The sequence below is a fragment of the Alnus glutinosa genome, chromosome 4, assembly GCF_958979055.1.
Source record: "Alnus glutinosa chromosome 4, dhAlnGlut1.1, whole genome shotgun sequence".
NCBI lineage: Eukaryota > Viridiplantae > Streptophyta > Magnoliopsida > Fagales > Betulaceae > Alnus > Alnus glutinosa.
The window spans coordinates 20,127,757-20,143,411 of NC_084889.1; the positions used below are offsets into that span (position 1 = coordinate 20,127,757).

Here is a 15,655-nt window from a genome sequence, read left to right on the forward strand (position 1 = left end):
TAAGAGTATAAAAGCCCGATGTATGAGAAAGAAAGGTTATCGATTGTGTAAGGGAATTCTCAAAATTGTGTAGTTCTTGGAGCCTTTGTGGGTGAGCTCGAACCATCCATTCTTGGAGCCCGACTATGCTCGAATTAGTCAATCTTTTATCAATTTCAATATACAGTTTATCCATTCCATTCTTTCATTCTACAAATCCATCAATATCCATTCCAATTTCATATCCATTTCCATCTTTATCATAGAAAATACATTACAAAAAGGCAAAGAAAAAGAAGAAAAGAGAACCAAAAAAAAAATTATACACTTTGGATGGTACTAAAATCGCAAAGCTCTATACACTGGAGGGTTTTGACCTCCTAAACAGACCAAACATTCCACACAACAGAGGATACAGACTGGAGAGAATTGCTAAAAAGATACATCTGATAAATATAAGTTGAGCGTCACTTCAAGTAGAAGGACAGCAATCCATTCAAAGCCCGGAAGGCACTTTCAGAGAGGCTAATCTTAATCTCATGAAAAGCAAGCCAAGCGATATCTATGGTAAATGAAATCAATAAGTATTAATATTTGGAGAACAAAAATTTACTATCAATTGATCAGCTTCCATGTGGAAAACTTGCAAACCAAAAGGCAAACATATACAACTAAATATTTTAGATTACACTTTCAGGAGAGGCAAAATTGTGCACTCTTCACTGCGTCATGTTTACCAAATAAAATCCAAATACCATCAAGATTGGTAAGACACAACATTATTATTTAAAAGTAAAGAATGATAAGATATATTCCTAGGTGTCGAAAAAATTTCAAGTATCATTTCTAAGGGCAACTACAAAAACTGAAGACCTTTATTCATCCAACAATGTCGCCCATGCAGACTTTTCTATACGAACAAGTGCTCCCTTCGATACTCACGCACAATGACAGGCACACTAGTGGTTGGGATCTGCAATAAGAACAATAAGAGAACGATTAATACTAAAAATTAGAAAACAATCTCAAGCTTCCAGGGAAAAAAAAAAAAAATATATCAAATCCTATCCTATCCCTGGCATGCTTCTAAATAAAGGAGACTATAATTTAAGGATCAGTATGAAAACATGACTTACCATGCCATAATCTGTGATAATCATGGAGATATAATCTGAAGGAGTAGCATCATACCTGTTACAGTGTGATACCAGTGTAAATTTCCTTATCCAAAAAATGATGTGTAATTTGAACAGTTCAGAACAAAATTTGGAACTTTTTTATTTTCAGTGATAAAGCTTACATTAAATTTAGAACTTGTAGATTTTCCTTATTGGTCCAATTATTCAGATAATTCACATCCATTCTTCCAGGAACTTTTGCAATAGCATCAGGATCACCTGCATACAGTTTGGAGATGCTCAGGGTTCATTTCATTCAAAACAGTGGGGAGGAAATCAGGAGGGGGCGAGGGTAATTTACTCACTCATGACCCTGCCAATGAAGGCCCTGGTAAATGTGATGTTAATCAAAGGAGAAAAGCAAAATCAACATCAGCTCACATAGGATGGCATACCTAGTTCGTTAGAGCAGATAGAATCAAGCTGTACCCTTTCATGAAACTTATAGGCTTCACAGCAGATTATAACTGGAACACGGAAAGCATGAGCAACCATTGCAACAGATGCAGTCCCAACCCTTGAATATACAGTTCCATTTGACAATACAGAGGCAGCCCCAAGAAAAACTCGTGTAACTTCATGCATAATATAAGAAATGGCATTTATATGACTGTATGTACAACTCAGGCCATTTGCCACTAGCCTACGAAGTAATGCTTGGCCCTCAAGCTTTGGACGCGAGTCTACTACCACAACACGGAACTGTTTCCCCATCTCATGGGCATATAACAGAAACATCTCAACAACACATGATGATCCATAAGTGAGAAGAACATCTCCATCCCTAATCTTTGTGACGGCATGTCTAATTATGACATTGTCCGCAAGTATTATCTTCTCACTTATGAAACGCTCAATATCTGAACAAAGTGTAGCTTTCGCTTCTGATTCAGAAAGATTTAGTGGCAACTTTGCTATACGGCTCTTTACAAACCTAATCGCATTCCCCATGCTGATAGAAAGTGGTCTGCATTCAGTAAAGAATGATACATAACTACTGATTTTTGCAGTCAAATCTCTCGCAAGATTTTTTTCTGGTGGCATGGAATAGTCTTCTATGGCTTCCCTGAAAGCTCGAAGCATCGCAATACAACGAGCATTACCCCCAGTTATATCTCCAGCTAAATATTGTAATCCAACCTGACAAAGATCCACCCCAAGCAGATTATAAACTACATTTTGTTTAACTGGTATGAAATTAAGGACCTGTTTAGCTTATATTTTCAGAGCGATAAAATATAAAAATTAGATTAAATCTGCTTGTTTTTCCTCAAAATACTGTTCAGTTAACCAAAAGACAACATTGAATAATGATTGTTTACATCAATAATTGACAGAATAACGATCAATCTGGTGGGATAATGTAAGGCAAGATAATGATCATATTACACGATATTTCTTCTTTAATCTTATAACCAATCATACAATTATATAAAAACAATTGATTTCAAGTGAGCTTTTTAATTGATTATTCAATAAATCAAAATACTCAGAAAAATACATCTAAACAGGTCCTCAGAAAAATTAATACTTCTTTTAGAATAATAGCTACATTCTCATCCATTTTTATTTGTTGTGCACTCTTCTAACAAAGCCTTTTCGAAAATTAAGAAATGTAACCAAAGTAAAATAAAACATTACTGTCCAGTCCATGTAACAGTGAAACAAATTGAGTCAGGTTGCTGAAAGATATTGATGTGCTTAACAATGGTCATTTGAAAACAAAAGTTTTTTTTTCCGTATAAGTAAACAAAATATCATTAAAAGCGTAAAGCACCCCAGGTACATATGAAGTATATATGAGAAGCCACCGAATTAGGAGTAAAAAGAACAAGAAAATCATGATAACTAATCATCAAAGAGAAATAGAGACTTAATCTCCTCCAAAGTTCTCTCACGGTCCTCAAAACATAGAGACTTAATCTATGTTTTGAAAAATAGATTAACTAATCATCAAAGAGAAGCCACAATTGTGTTGAAAAATAGAGACTTAATCTACTCCAAAGTTCTCTCACGGTCCTCAAAACATCTATCATTCCTTTCCCTCCATAGACACCACAAAAGGTACCATCTTCCACACAATAGCACTCTGAGTGTTTAGCAATCTACTAAAAAGCATACAAATTGATTACTCATCATGACCCAAGACAACCCAAATCGACTGAAGTAGACATTCTAAATGGCACAAGCAACCTCACAATCTACAGACTCCCCATTCCTTTTAAAAAAGCAACACCAATCAACCACCATGATGTACCGCTTTTGAAGATTGTTTATCATAAGGATCCTTCCTAGGGCCACCAGCCAACCAAAAAAGGGCACCCTCAACAGAACCTTAGTTCGCCAAACACTTTTATAAAGGAATCAAACACAATCATGACAACTCATGATGCTGTAGAAAGATTTAACAACCAAAAAAAAAAAAGACCTTTTTGGAAGGGATCCACCACAACTTATCCTCCCCTTCCCGTCTCACTCTCGCTAAATACAACACCCTAAAGAACGAGGCAATGGCTTCCACCTCCCAATTATGAGCGGATCTAGTAAAGCTCATAATCCATTGAATGGCACCTCCAGAAAATTCCACAAGTCATAACAAAAGCATCCTGTATGCAAGCTATATCAAATAAAACTGGGAAATCTTCCTTAAGGTTCGTATGCCTACACCAAAGATCATGCCAGAATCTAATCTTGGATCCATCTCCCACCTCAAATCTAGTCTAATTACAAAACTTCCCCCAACCCCTCCGGCTCTTTGGCAATTGATTCTTAATCTTTGTGGAGTCTTGTGGGTTATGCCTAGCAACATCCAAAAACTTCTTCATTGCTGGATAGTATAAGGGATGAGACATCCCAAAGAGGCTATCTGGAAAGTTATTCCTACCCTCTTAATGAGGAGCATTTGGAGAGAAAGGAATCGTCGTATTTTCAAGGATAGTGAGACAAACATGCTCTTTCTAAAATCTTCTTTTTTGAGATCTCTCTTGGGTTGGGTTCTTGTTAATGTTCCTAACTTTGTCTCTACAAATTTGGTTGATTTGATTAGCTTTTTACATTGTAGCAGCTTATAAGGTTGAGTCTCTATTGTATACTTTTTGCGTACGAGGGTTTTAACCCTTTTTTTCTCAATAAGATTTGAATTATTCATTAAAAAATATATATATATATTCCATAAACCCACCCCATATGCCCTGATGGGATACTAGAACACCCTCACCATGCACTTTCATATTTAGAGTCCACCATTGCCCTCCACCAAGCCTCTCTCTCAAGCCCGTAACACCAGAGCCTACTTAAGAGAGCATGATTGAACCTCAGCAAGTTCCTAATCCCCAAGCCGCAACCCACCCCTCCCCCCCCTCCCCCCCCTCCTTAGAGATCGGTGTACAAACTTTCAACCATCTCACTTATATTCAAAAATCTAGCACCTATAAGAAATCATGTTGGAGCTTCTCAATACTATTTGCAACACTTGCAGGGAGAGGAAATAGGGCCATGAAGCACGTAGGTAAATTGGATAGGGTGGTCTTGATAAGGATAATCCTACCACCTAAGTCACACAATACAGGTTTAGTTAAACTGAAAGGGTCCCTTGTACATAGAAGATGGTCTACCAACACAAGGAAAAACCAAAGAGAAAAATAAAGGAAAAGAAAAGAAAAATAATAATAATAAAAATAAAAATAAAAATAAAAATAAATAAAAAATAAAAAGAAGAAGAAGAAGAAGAAGAAAAGACAATCGACAAAACATGTACATCCTCTTTCTCAAGTTGCACAGACTATAACAGAAAGAAGCCATGATTGTGTCAGACAGGTTTGAAATTTTTTTTTTTTTTATAAGTAAGTTTATTAAAAAGCGTAAGGTGCCTCTAAGTACACCAGGGGTATACACGAGCAGCCAAAGCCAGCACAAAAAAAGAAAAAAAAACCCAAAAAAACCCCAAGAGGACCAAGCCCGAAACCCACCAAAAACCCCGAAAGGAAAACCCTAGAACCCGAAAAAAACCCAAAACAACCCACAAAAGAAACCTAGAGACAACCCAAAAGCCCTCTAAAGAACACTACCCTACAACTTGAGGCCCTTTCCTTTCCTGCGCTTAGAGGAGTCTGAAGCAACACCATAGTTAACGGAACTTTGCAAATTCAGCAACTCCCTCTTTCCCTTCAATTTCTGGCGCGCTATCATCTTCTCACGCAGAAATTCCTCTTCCATGGCATCCCGAATAGCCAAAGCCTCCTCCTCAAAATCACCATCCATATCCCAATCCAAGGGCAAACCATCCCAAAAATCATTGACGTCCTCCCAAACCACAACCTCCCCGTTATGATCAAATCCAACCAGCCAATTTCGAGATTGGCAGCCTCTCGAAGGGGAGGAAGGGCCAACCATCCCTAAAACATTTGCCTTCCGAGGCAAGGTGGGAGAAACTGGCACCTTCGGACGATGGTTGAGAAACCCCTTCTTAAGACCCAGCTTCACTGGGGGCTCCGGAGAATCTGCAACCTTCTTAACTGGCATCTCACTGTCAGCACAACCAGGAATCAGACAAGAAGAGGCAGAAACCGGAGGAGCTGGATCTGCCAGACAAGACAGATCAGAAGCCGGCATTGGGGGAAAGAAGAAAACGCTAGCCCCTCTCCTGGAAGAAGGCAGATACGGAACCGCCCCAAGAGAAGGCAACGACGACGGTTCCATCTGAAGAGAGCACCCAAGAATCGCTGACAGAGTCGGATCCGCGGTCATAGTGGCTCCCGACGGAGCATCCTCTAAACCCCCAGTAAAAGAACGAGCCAGACGCAACCCAGAAGACAACTCCGACGTCGACTCCGGCAAGGATCTAACATTCGGCAGAGCTGTTGCCGCCGCCTCCGGGAAACTTTGAGGCAAACCCAAACTAGGGCACAAAACCGGACCCGATACCCGCTCCGAACCCGTCTCAGAAGAAAAAGCCGTCTCGCTTCCCAGGTTTTAAACATTGACACTTCTCCAGCATTTCTTCAACATGTCTCTAATACATTCCAGAATTTATCATACTTTTAGAGTTGCAACAAGAGACACTTAACTGACGCTTGGGTAGTAAAGTACACTGCACGAAACTACTTCATTAACATATTTAAACATTGAATATAACTGCAATCACAAAATATTTGAGCCATTCATATAGAGGGTGCAAGCACATGCACGTGTGCGGACATCTAGTTCTTTAATTTTCCATGTCTCTATGCATGTCATGTTCTGTCCGTTCCCATGTCTGTCTGGGCAACAAAGCTTGTTATTTGTTAAATAAATGGAAGACGAATATTCAAGTTTCAATTTACCAGTTAAAGGTTGATGCCTGAAAATAAATAAATAAACTCAAACTACTTAGAGATCATAACTAAGTGTCTGGGCAACAAAGCTTGTTTGTTACATAAATGGAAGTTGAATGTTCAGGTTTCAATTTACTATTCAAAGGCTTGAAGCCTAAGAAATAATCTTAAAGTACTAACAGATCATAACTAAGTTCCTAAATAAAGTACCTTGTATACAGCAGGATGCACAGGATCAAGTTGGAAAAATTTGGACTCTAGATCAGGAAGCTGACTTCCATGTTCATATTGAGGCAAATGCCGAAACAATTCAACTCTGTTTCTAGCTTCAGTTTGATTGACAACTGCACGTCTTTTAGCCTTCTCCACTCGGCTCTTATCATCAAATTGCATCCGTGGAGGAGGAACATCTTTCTTCCTGTCTTTCTCGGGTGGACGGTCACCGCCTTTTTTGTCAGAAGCTGCAATTGACAATGAAACTGGAGGACCATCTTTCTTTATTGAAGGCTGCTTCACAGGTTTACTTGTAGCTGCTCCTCCAGATACAGCAGCAGATTTGTTACCCTCTCCTACATCATATGAACAATTAATGATCACATAAATGGCATGAAGCATGTAGATATCTCTCTCACACAGGCACAAATATATATATGTGCATGTGCATGCATACATACATCCATATGCATCAAAAGATTTATATCCACACCCAAGCCTGTTCAGGCTCACAACCTAATATAATACCCTACTTAGAAACCGTGCAATACGAAGGACAAGCTTAACTAAAAGCAAAGAGAAACTTTCTAGCTTCCGAGTAACCACTCATTCAAAACTAAACATTGACCTGCTCAGGATCACATAAATGGCATGAAGCATGTAGATATCACACACACACGGACACTACACACATGTACATATACATGTGTATGCATAAATGTATCCATATGCACCAAAAGATTGATATCCACATGCAAACATGCTCAGGCTCACAGCCTTATATAGTACCCTACTTAGAAACTGTAAAATACCAGGGACAAGCTTGACTAAAAGCAAAGAGAAACCTTCTGGCTTCTGAGGAACCACTCATTCAAAGGTAAACATTGATTTGTTTACATGAATATTGAAAACCTACCTGTATTTGGTTAAGTAACATTACTATAGGGGCGCCTTACGCTTTTTCTGTTTACTTATTTTTATTTTTTTTATTTTTTTTTTAAAAAATAAAAAATAAAAAAATAAAGGTTAACATTACTATAAGCCATTACAACTTTTACCAAGGGAATTATCATCTGGCCAAGATATATGGTATATCAATTTAACCACCATAGATACCATGACATAAGCACTAATAGAAAGTGTATTGATACAATTTATACTGGTACGAATTTCAAGTTTGACAGCTTGTGTCCCAAACAATATCAGAAAGACCCTTCCTAAGAAATTTTAGCCCAAAAGAAAAGGTTCCCTAAATAGAGTAGACCTGTCGAATGTTAAGAGTTGAGCATAAAAGCAACATATCTCAAAAAATCAATGTTTTCTGAAAAAAAAAATAAAAAAATCCACACACCATCTGTCCTCGTGAAGAAAAAAAAAAAGCCACTTTTAATGATAAAATGCAGCTCTCAGCAACTTATAGGAAAGAGCAATAAATCGGTGTTTGATATGATCAAGCTATACGGTAGGAAGAAAAAGAAAACTATATTTTTTTTTTTTTTTTTGTAAGTAAAAAAATGAAAATTAGCTATAACTGCAAAGAAAAATTCCTTGCAGCTTTTGAGGCATTTTCAGAGTTGATTGAAAGTTGAAAACAATGTCAAGCCACCACTAACATATTTTAATGAGTTCAAGCTCCAAAAAAACCAACAAATATAAAAACATAAAAATCTATAAAAATAAAAATAAAATAAAAAATTATAGCTGCCTAACCAAAATATAAAGATCCAATAAGAGCTTCGAAACCTACAAAGTTCAATTCAATTCATGCCCTATTTGGGTAAAAAGCGCAAACCAATGCACAATTAGTCAGCTGCCTGATTATTTAATTGCTTTCTCAAAGGGAAATGAAGTAAAAAGTTCAAACGAAGCAGACTCATTTTTCCAAAGGAAAAGAGGGGGAGAGTTGGGGGGGGGGGGGGGGGGGGGGGGAAGAACTTAAGAAGAAAACAAATAAAGCAAACAAGCTGTCAACTTAGAAGAAAATCAATCAATTGTTGATAGTCAACCATGGAATAACAAATACACATGAGCTCAATTCTTGAACCTTTTGCAGCAGCTTTTGCAGCTCTTTGGGCTTCCTGCAAGGCACGCCTTTCAGCTTTGGTTGTTTTTTCTTTCAGCGGCTTCAAACTAGACTGCAGTTCATTTTGCCTTTCCACAACAGCTTTTCCACTCTTTTCTGCAATTTTCTTACAAATTCTTAGAAAGGAACAAATAGTACAATATACGTTTAAAACCAAAAAAAAAAAAAAAGGACACACAGAAAGGTTCCATATGATTAACAGGAAGCAGCGACTTAGCAACTTCAGGAACGAACCAGCATTTAAATCATGCCTAAAAAGATGTACTTTGACAACTTCTAGTTCAACAGGCACGAGTAAGTTCTTAAATCAGATAGTAAATCCAGGCAACTGGCAGCAAAACAATAGCTTTGATAAAATGGTTAAAACCAAAACATGACAAGTCGGACAAATATTCCTCAAAAAAATATCAATCTAAACCAATTCGCACAAACACAACAACAACCACAAAATTCCAAACGAAATTCATCATTATATATCCAAATTCAATTCATAGTGCAACGGCAATGATCATAAAGCATTATTACCGGGCACGTGGACAGGCTTCTTCGATTCCAACACCGGCGCGGCAGAACTTTTCCCCGGATTATCCGGAGCCTTCTCCAGAGTCGTATCGGGAAGAGTCAGATCGAACTTGCCCGACCCGCTACGTCGGTACCTGTACCACCCGTCGGACTCCTCGGAGAACTCTCCGTCGCCCAGCCCAACCCTACCCGAGGGCGACGAGGGCGCCGGCGAAGAGCTCAGCAGAGACTCGGACGGGTTGTAGCTCCCAACGGGCACGTGGTCACTACCCTGGCGCCGTAGCCCGGTGTCCGGTACCGGCACGGCAGGCGTGCGGTCCGAAGGGTGACGTGGAGGGGGAATCATCACCGGAGAGAGAGAATTCCCGGCTGGAGAGCCGGAGAGCGACGTGGAATTCTGGCCCGGTAGGAGGTTGGCGACGGGGGCGAAAAAGCCGACGTGGCGGACCTTGGGGTCGATGACGGCTCGAGAGGGGCGACGCGCTTCCATGGGAACGTGGGTGTCAATCGCTAGGATTTTGGTCGTGAAGAAATTGAATGATTGAAGGATGATTAAAAGCCATAGAGGAAATTTAGTTTTGGGGTTTCATATTTGTTAGGGTTTTGTAGAGTTTCAGAGAGAGGTTTGACGCGAGTTCTTTCGGCTGCGGGAATGTTTACATCACCTGGCAGCCAGGAGGAGAGTTTGACGGACCAACGTGGTGGGATGTGACAATTATTATTATTTTTTGTTTTTTCAGATGAGAGGTGAGAATTTATTAACAATCCGAATTTTTTTTTTTTTAAGAATTTAGTTCCAACTTAATGTGCCACAATTTCATGAGATTTATCATTTGAAAAATGTGTCAAAATCTCATAAGATTGTGATATATCTAGTTGAACTCAAATTTTTTTTAAAAAAAAAATGGAAATATCGGAATAAAACTGCTTTTTAGTTCCCAAAAATTCGATTCACTAACGAACCACACAAAACGCAAAGGTCACATTCTACCCTTTTCCGGGAGTCGATGACTATTCATAACTATTACCTTGACACCAAAGAAGAGTTCGAACCAATGCTTTATTTCTATCCTAGTTGATCCCGATTCGACATTATAAGTATATTGATTTTTAACCAATAACCGAATACTTTTGTCTGTAAATACTATATCTTTGATTCCATTTATAAATCTATTTTCTTCCTTATGAGCTTTAGTCTCAATAAGAATGCTAGTTCTTACTATTCATATGTTATGATATGAATATACCACACTAATTCGTTATGTATGGATGATGAGATTCCATTGATACAGAGCCAATTCCAATAGACTTATTGGAGGGTCCCATTGGCGTGCATCCAGTAGGAATTGAACCTACGAATTCGCCAATTATGAGTTGGGCGCTTTAACCATTCAGCCATATTAGGATGCTCTACAACTATTATAAAAGAATTTTTTTTTTTTATAAATCTTTATTTTTTTAATGAGTAATTTTCACTACTACGTTATTTCAATTGTATAATAATCATATGTTAATTTACTAAATAACATTACTTTTTATACAAATCAAAACCCTGTGTGAAAAAATTTTAAAATACTCTTTTTGATTTTCAAATACTCAAAACACATCTCAAACATTCAAACATTAGTATAATCAAATAGGTTTGAGGTATGTTTGTTAAATGTTTCGAAAAAGTTGTTTTAATTTTTTGTTTGAAATTATTTTTTATTGCGATATATAAAGTTGAGAAGTGTATTTTGTGGAGTCCATGTTAAAAAAAAAAAAAAAAAAAAAAAAAAAAAAAAAAAAAAAAAAAAAAAAAAAAAAAAAAAAAATCTATATGATATATTTAAGAAAATTATTTGGTAAACCTTTTAGAAAGTGTTTCTATATTTCAAATAAATAAACACTAAACATGCACACCAGTTTATTTTTTAGTGTGGAGGCTAACTTTCTTATTGATAAATAATAATAAAAAAATTAAAAAAAAAAAAAGAAAAAAAAAAAAGTGATAGCTCAGCCACCCATCTTCTCTGCTCGAGGTGGTTGTGCATGGCCACCCCTCTCTCTCTCTCTCTCTCTCTCTATATATATATAAAGTCATAAATTAGTCTCCACATTTAAAAAAAAAAAAAAAGAAAAAAAAAAAAAAAAAGAAAAAAAAAAAAAGGAATAATAAGCGAATGTTTTTTCAAAATAGTCCTATAAGAAGATATAATAAGTTTTCTAAGCAAGCGTGTTGTGATTTATTTCTTGAAAAATATTTTTCATATTATTTTTTGTAAAGTACTTTATGGTTTTTTTTTTAATTAATTTTTTAAGTGAGTCTTTTGTTAAATGTTTTAAAAGAAAGTATATTTTTATTTTTTAAAATAAAAAATATTTTAAAAAAAATTAACAAATGAAGCCATAGTGGTTCTATAAGAAGTTATTAAATTAAGAAAAGATACCATCAATTGAAATGGAGATGAACTACAATGATGTTCATGGAAGAACAAATTTCAAGAGTATGATCTAGGGTCATAAAAGCATTCCTAGTAGCCTCATCAAATTTTACTCATCAAAGTAGCTAAAAATTACTTTTCTATATTCTGGTGAGCCATTTTTTTAAAATTTTCCTGACAGCCTCACCATTTTAACTATTCACTATCATTATTTCATATAAATTCCATTTTTTCAGATTTCTATATTATTTTTCTATTTAATCTTTTTATACAACAAGCTACCATAGAGCTTCATCTTTTTCTTTTTTTCTTTTTTTATTTAATTCCATACACCTTCATCTTGAGATTAGATCATTGCTAAGAAATTCGTAGAAGTTTTCATTTGCTTCTCAACCAAATTCAAGAAAGAAAGAAAAGACAAATGAAAGAACCACAAAGTTTATGTTAGGGACAAAGAAAATTAAACCTTCATGTCCATAAAATAAGGACATCATCGTGTGTGAGAGATGGGAGAAGAAAATGAGAGAAAAAATAAAAAAAAATGTGCTAATCATGTGAGAGAAAAAGGAGAAGCAAAATTGGTGAGAGAGTTGGTGAGTGAATATTACTCATCAAAATTGGTGAGTATTTTCACTTACCAAAACTTTTTGGTTAAAGTGGTGAGGCTGCTGGGAGTGATTTTTTTAGTGTTTTCATCAAATTAGCTCATCAAAATAACTAAAAAACTATTTTGGTGAGGCTATTAGAAATGCTCTAAGTGAACAAGTTTGTTTGACAACCCATTAGATACTTGCTGGTATAAATTTGATTCAAATTCAATTCATTTAATAATTGAGCTGATCTTGAACACAAAATTAGGATCAATTACTAAATGAGCTATACTTGTATAAACTCATATAACTTCATTTTTATTATTTTTTATGGTATTATTTTAATTTCGTAATTAGAACATCTTAAGTAAAGATGAATTATCTTCCTAATATAATAGATATAACTTGAATTTTTGTTATCGTGAGTCTTGATATAGATATATGTGTGTTTATGTGTATATATAAATCTGTGCGTATGCATAATGAACCTATATACATATAATATGTTAGAACAATTTCTGGTATGGTGAAATACATCTTAATGAATACTTTCTTCAATTGCTGTAAAGCAATAAACGTAAGCAGATGAGTTTGTCGGGGGTGCGAACTGGATCCCACTCCAATGCTTAAGTCTATTTTTGGAGAGTAATTCGCATTAAGTGTAAAGCACAAAAGTTCATATGTTGATACCTGATGGTCCTCGCCTATTTATAGGCGAGCCTTTAACTGTCATTCCAAATCGGGTGGGAGCTGATTCCAAGATTTTCGGGATTAGATTGAATATCGGGATTCTGAGCTTCCCACGATGTTTCAGGAATCTCAAGATTGATTCATCCCAGAACTCCCTCCATATATATCAAGACATGATATTGTATCAGTTGAGATCTTCTATAGATTACCTGTCTCCCAGATAAAATGTGGTGCGACTATTTCTCCCGGCCTTCATGGGATTTGGCAATCCCGAGATGTCCTCGGCAAGTAGAGTTGGTGACTCAATTTTGATAGACTTTGGCTTATCACTTTCATGAGCCTACATCTTTGTGGGCTTATATAGATTCGATAAGTCCATTCATTGGTGGTTGTGGGAATATTTCCCAAGAATTACCCCATAATTCCCTTATCTAAGATGCTTGCTCAGTTAGGGAAATTTAGTTCATTTGATTTATCTTCTCGAAAAAAGTTTGGTACAATGGGTATTTATTGTAGCGCCCCAGATTTTAAGACATAAAATATAACGTCTTAAAATAAAATGTACGACCTAATAATAATACAAAGAATATAAAGATTTGGATATTTATATGATTAAATATTCATTGATATTTGATCTTACTATATAAATATTTATAGGATTGAATATTCAATAATATTTGAGACACGTTTACGGTTCCAAATTAATTGGATAAGACTATCGGACCTTAAACAATAAATCGAAATAGAAATATCTAATTTGGAGATCGGCAATCAATACCCAAATCGGGCGATCGATCCCCAAATTGAGCGATCGATCCACACGACGCTTGACTGCCAATATCTTGAGATCGATCGACATAGTTCTGCAGAGGATAAACTCCATCATATCGAACACCTATATCCGATATTTTATCAAAACATCTTACAACCTGTAGCCCAAGTTGCATTCCCAACCATTGGATCAGATCAAAATGGAGTCAACTAGGTCGTCCAATTTACTATGTAAGGAGAGGCACCCCTTCTACGTTCACGCACAACTTCTCTTCCTTCTTCCCTATTTCTCTCTCGGTTCTCTATGCATAGAATTACACAGAGCTTCAAGAAGCTCTCTCTCTCTTCTCTCCTTTTCTGTCTTGGCCAGAAGCTCAAAGAAAGAGCAGAAACTCCCTTCTCCTATCTTCTTCTCTCTTTATCTCTTTTGGATTACAGTAGAAATCCTCTCCTTTTCCCTCACTCGATCTACTCTCAAAAAAAAAAAAAAAAAAAAAACTGTCACTAGACTTAAGATTTAGGAATCTAAATCTCCTCTTAATGTAAACTTTATGCGAAGCATAGTTTACGAATTTCGTGGACAAAATTCTGTTAAGGGAGGAGGGATATTGTTGTGAGTTTTAAAAGTACTTGCAAGCGCACGAATCGTTTGCAATATAATGTGTGTGCAAGTGCGAGGTCAAATCCACAGGGAATTGTGTTGCGAAAATTAATCTCTGTTTAAACTAATCTTATTTTAACATAGTTCCAATTTTTGGGGTTTTTGTGTGTTGGTGCAGTTTCCGGTATGATGACATGTCACCTTGTAATTTGTCAATCAAACTCCTCCTACTCCTATCTTCCTTGATAATTTGCAAAAAATAACAAATGACTAGTCTGGGGTACCGACTATGCCCACTCCGATGACTAAGTCAGTATAGACTTTATGCTTTTCAGGGAAAACTCTAGAATTTCAGAGCTTAGAGAATATATCTTAATACCTGGTATGGTGACCTTAATTATAAACTTATAGGAGTCCTTGAAGTATATCTGGAATAGGAGTCTTAGCACTAGATCATACAGATTTCAACCTTATCTTCATAAAGTTTGAACTGAGTGTAGGTTGGATAGGACTCTTCCTTTTTCAAATGAACTTCACGTTGACAGGGATCTGTATCCTTTTAATCTTGGGATATGGATTTGTTCCTCAAATCTTGGGATTAGATACTTCAACAGAAGTCTCACAAATCTTGAACTTAGAATCCTAATAGTTAACAAATATTGATTTTGCTGAAGATGGGATAACCTTACAGTGTTCGTACTGACCAAAACTCCGAGGCAGGAACATCCGAGACATTTGGCTCTATACAGACTAGGAGATCTCGGAGTATTCCGCATCCTGCGGAGTCTTGAGGTCCAAGGCGTCCCATCTATCGGGTCATGCTATAGTCCGAAGTGTTTCAAGCACTGGGTTGTTTTATCCATGCTGAGCAATCGACAAACATCCGAGGTACCCCGACCGAGGCGTTTTGACCAAGGTGATCTAGCAAGTTTGGATTGAGCTAAACTACATGAGTTGGACCGAGTCGAGCCGAGGTATTCTGTCCGAGGTGATCGAGTCGAGTCGGACTGGGTCGAGCCTATGGGTTGAAACTCCGAATTAACTCAGTGGCCACGTGGCTCCGGGACTTATTATTTCCCAACAGTTACCCCCCAATTCCCTTATTTCAACTTTTTGAACTCAAGAGAATTATTTGTATCTTTTTAATCCATATATTTTTATTTTTTGACAACTGTCGCTATTCACGCCACGTTTGTCAGTCGCTGCCTTTTCCCATCATTATGACTAAGTCCTGCACACTTCATAATGACGCCGACTTGTCAAATCAAGGCTTGCATTCTCGAGGTCGCGCCT

General features: G+C 36.8%; 1 protein-coding gene across 1 annotated transcript; it reads right to left on the reverse strand.

Moving 5' to 3' along the window:
• Positions 1-572: 572 nt before the first annotated feature.
• On the reverse strand, positions 573-9,964 carry LOC133865813 (uncharacterized). Its single transcript, XM_062302297.1, has 7 exons — positions 9,291-9,964; positions 8,727-8,861; positions 6,680-7,038; positions 1,553-2,297; positions 1,280-1,376; positions 1,116-1,170; positions 573-952 (listed from the first exon to the last, which is right to left on the reverse strand). The coding sequence occupies exons 1-7, from the start codon at positions 9,775-9,777 to the stop codon at positions 890-892; spliced, it is 1,941 nt and encodes a 646-aa protein (XP_062158281.1). The 5' UTR covers positions 9,778-9,964; the 3' UTR covers positions 573-889.
• Between the last annotated feature and the right edge of the window lie 5,691 nt (positions 9,965-15,655).